The sequence below is a fragment of the Gekko japonicus genome, unplaced genomic scaffold (genome assembly GCF_001447785.1).
Source record: "Gekko japonicus isolate JY-2015 unplaced genomic scaffold, Gekko_japonicus_V1.1 scaffold5127, whole genome shotgun sequence".
Lineage (NCBI taxonomy): Eukaryota > Metazoa > Chordata > Lepidosauria > Squamata > Gekkonidae > Gekko > Gekko japonicus.
Window position 1 is genome coordinate 1321 of NW_015159865.1, and position 2268 is coordinate 3588.

At 54.8% G+C, this 2268-nt stretch overlaps 1 protein-coding gene across 1 annotated transcript in view; it reads right to left on the reverse strand.

The window, feature by feature from the left end:
• Positions 1-766: 766 nt before the first annotated feature.
• Positions 767-2268, reverse strand: part of STUB1 (STIP1 homology and U-box containing protein 1, E3 ubiquitin protein ligase) — a 27956-nt gene continuing 26454 nt past the window's right edge. The window contains exon 6 of the mRNA XM_015408097.1: positions 767-1824. Within this exon, the coding sequence (XP_015263583.1) occupies positions 1699-1824 (126 nt within the window). The 3' untranslated portion in view covers positions 767-1698. The remainder of the gene's footprint in view (positions 1825-2268) is intronic.

Below are 2268 nucleotides of genomic sequence, written 5' to 3' on the forward strand. Positions count from 1 at the left end.
TAAGCCGAGTTAGTGTGAGCCAGCTCACGGGTTTTCTTAGCCTCCAGCGCACACATTTTTGTCTCGGCTCGGGGAGGGGGGGGCTCCAGAGCAAACTGATTCACGCAGCAGCTGAATGGCTCGCTCGCAACTTTAATGCCAGGAGCTCACAAAGTAGGATTTTTGTTCACGAGACTCCACGGCTTAGAGGGAGCACTAGCACCGCGTTGCTGCGGAGTGGAAACTGCGGCTATGACGCCTGGAAATGGAGGGTTATAACCCATCACAGTGAAGCTACGGTGGTTAACCTCAGCCACCTGTGATCCCTTCTCCTTGCTTTGAAAAGGAAAACCATGACCTTAGTGGAAGCACACAGCCCAAGCTAGCACAGTGGAAGGTTGAGTGTCCACAAGCCGTCTGGATTCCATTCGTATAGGACCCACCCACCCCCAGCAGAAAGCCAGTTTGGTGTAGTGGTTAAGTGTGCGGACTCTAATCTGGGAGAACCGGGTTTGATTCCCCACTCCTCCACGTGTAGCCGCTGGGTGGCCTTGGGTCAGTCACAAGCTCTGGCACAGCTGTCCTTGAAAAAGAGCAGTTTGTGTCAGAGCTCTCTCAGCCCCACCCACCTCACAGGGTGTCTGTTGTGGGGAGGGGAAGGGAAAGGAGGTTGTAAGCCGGTCTGAGGCTCCGAGTGAAGGGCGGGGTATAAATCCAATCTCCTCCTCTTCTCTTCTTAAATGGAAGCCCCCTGCAGCCATGAAACAGCCAGGCTTCTTAACGCTGATTACTCGTATTTATTTACCAGCATGGATGACATTGCAAATAGCTCACAGAAGCTAGACAGTGGTGCCTGCCACGTCCTTCTTAAAATCCCCCCCCCAAATCCTCTCAATCCCCCAAAATGTTCCAAGACATATTGGCATTATTAAAGGGGGGAGGGGTTTCGTTTTAAGTTGCACAAAACGACGAACTTTCATTGAGAGGCCTTGTGGGGAAATGGCTCCAGAAGTTAGGCGAACCCACCTTCCCCCTACCACCCCGGCTCCGGGAGGGGCGAACCGTCCACCCAGCCCAACCCCGAATCCCAGTCGATGTTGAGATAACGATTAGGTCTAAAAGTCCCCTGCCCTGAAACAAGAGACTATTTATTTACAAAGATTACAACGGCTATCCTGGACAGACAGGAAATGTAATGTGGAAAATGCAAAAACTTTGTACAGAGGGAGAGAGAGGAGGCGAGAAATGACAGCTCAAAGCAAGCGGGGACGGAAGGGCGAGAAAAAGTGCACGGCCGGTTTGCAGGTTTCCCCGCTTGCGGGAGATGGGTCTTCGGCAGCAGCGCGGCGACACGAGGAAGGGGCGTGAGCAGGAAACCGGTGTTCGCCAGAGAGCCGGACGCAGTTTTGGTGCCTAAGCGTCCTCCTGAGGTGCCGATGCGGCTTCTGAAGGAGTTCCGGGCTTCAGCGAGCTTCTCGGGGCACGTCCCCTACGACACGGGCTTTCCTCGCCCTCCGGTGCCCTAATCTAGCAAAGCTGATGCTGCTCTGGTAACCGAGAGCGGGGAAAGGAAGGAGACAGACAGCCGGACAGACGGTGAGTAAGGCATGTTGCCGGCCCGACTTGCTCGGAGCGCAGTCCGTGATGTGCCTTCGCTGCTGCCACGGCCAGGGCTGCCATGAGGGGGCGGGCGGGCCCGGCCTCTCCACCCTCGATCAGTCAGTACTCTTCTACCCAGCCGTTTTCTGATATGAATGCGTCTATCACCTCCTTCATGGCAAGGTTTGGGATCAGCTGGTCTTGGGTCAGGGGGCTTCGGGTCACGGGGTCAAAGTGGCCGACCCGCTGAAAAGATAGAGGGGAAGAACGCCCATGAGATGGGTTGGAAGAGGCTGCCCGAGAAACAGCCCCGATTCATGGGCCCACCACGTATCACCCTGTTCCCCGTTATGCAAAAGCTTCATTCACAGGGCACAGAAGAAATCAGATGTTGCTCATTATGGGCGCACGTCAAGAGTACACAATCACAGAGTTAGACAGGACTTCCAGGGTAATCTAGTCCAACCTTCCGCTCAATGCACGAAATTCACAAATACCCCCCCACACACACACACACAGTGACCCCATCTCCATGCCCAGAAGGTAACAAAAAACCTCCAGGATCTCCGGCCAAACTGGCCTGGAGAAAATTTGCTTCCTGACCCCAGAGTGGCAATTGGCATTTCCCTGGGCACATAAGAAAGGGCCATGAGAACCAGGGGTCATTTCCTGCAGGAGCGGAACTCCGGC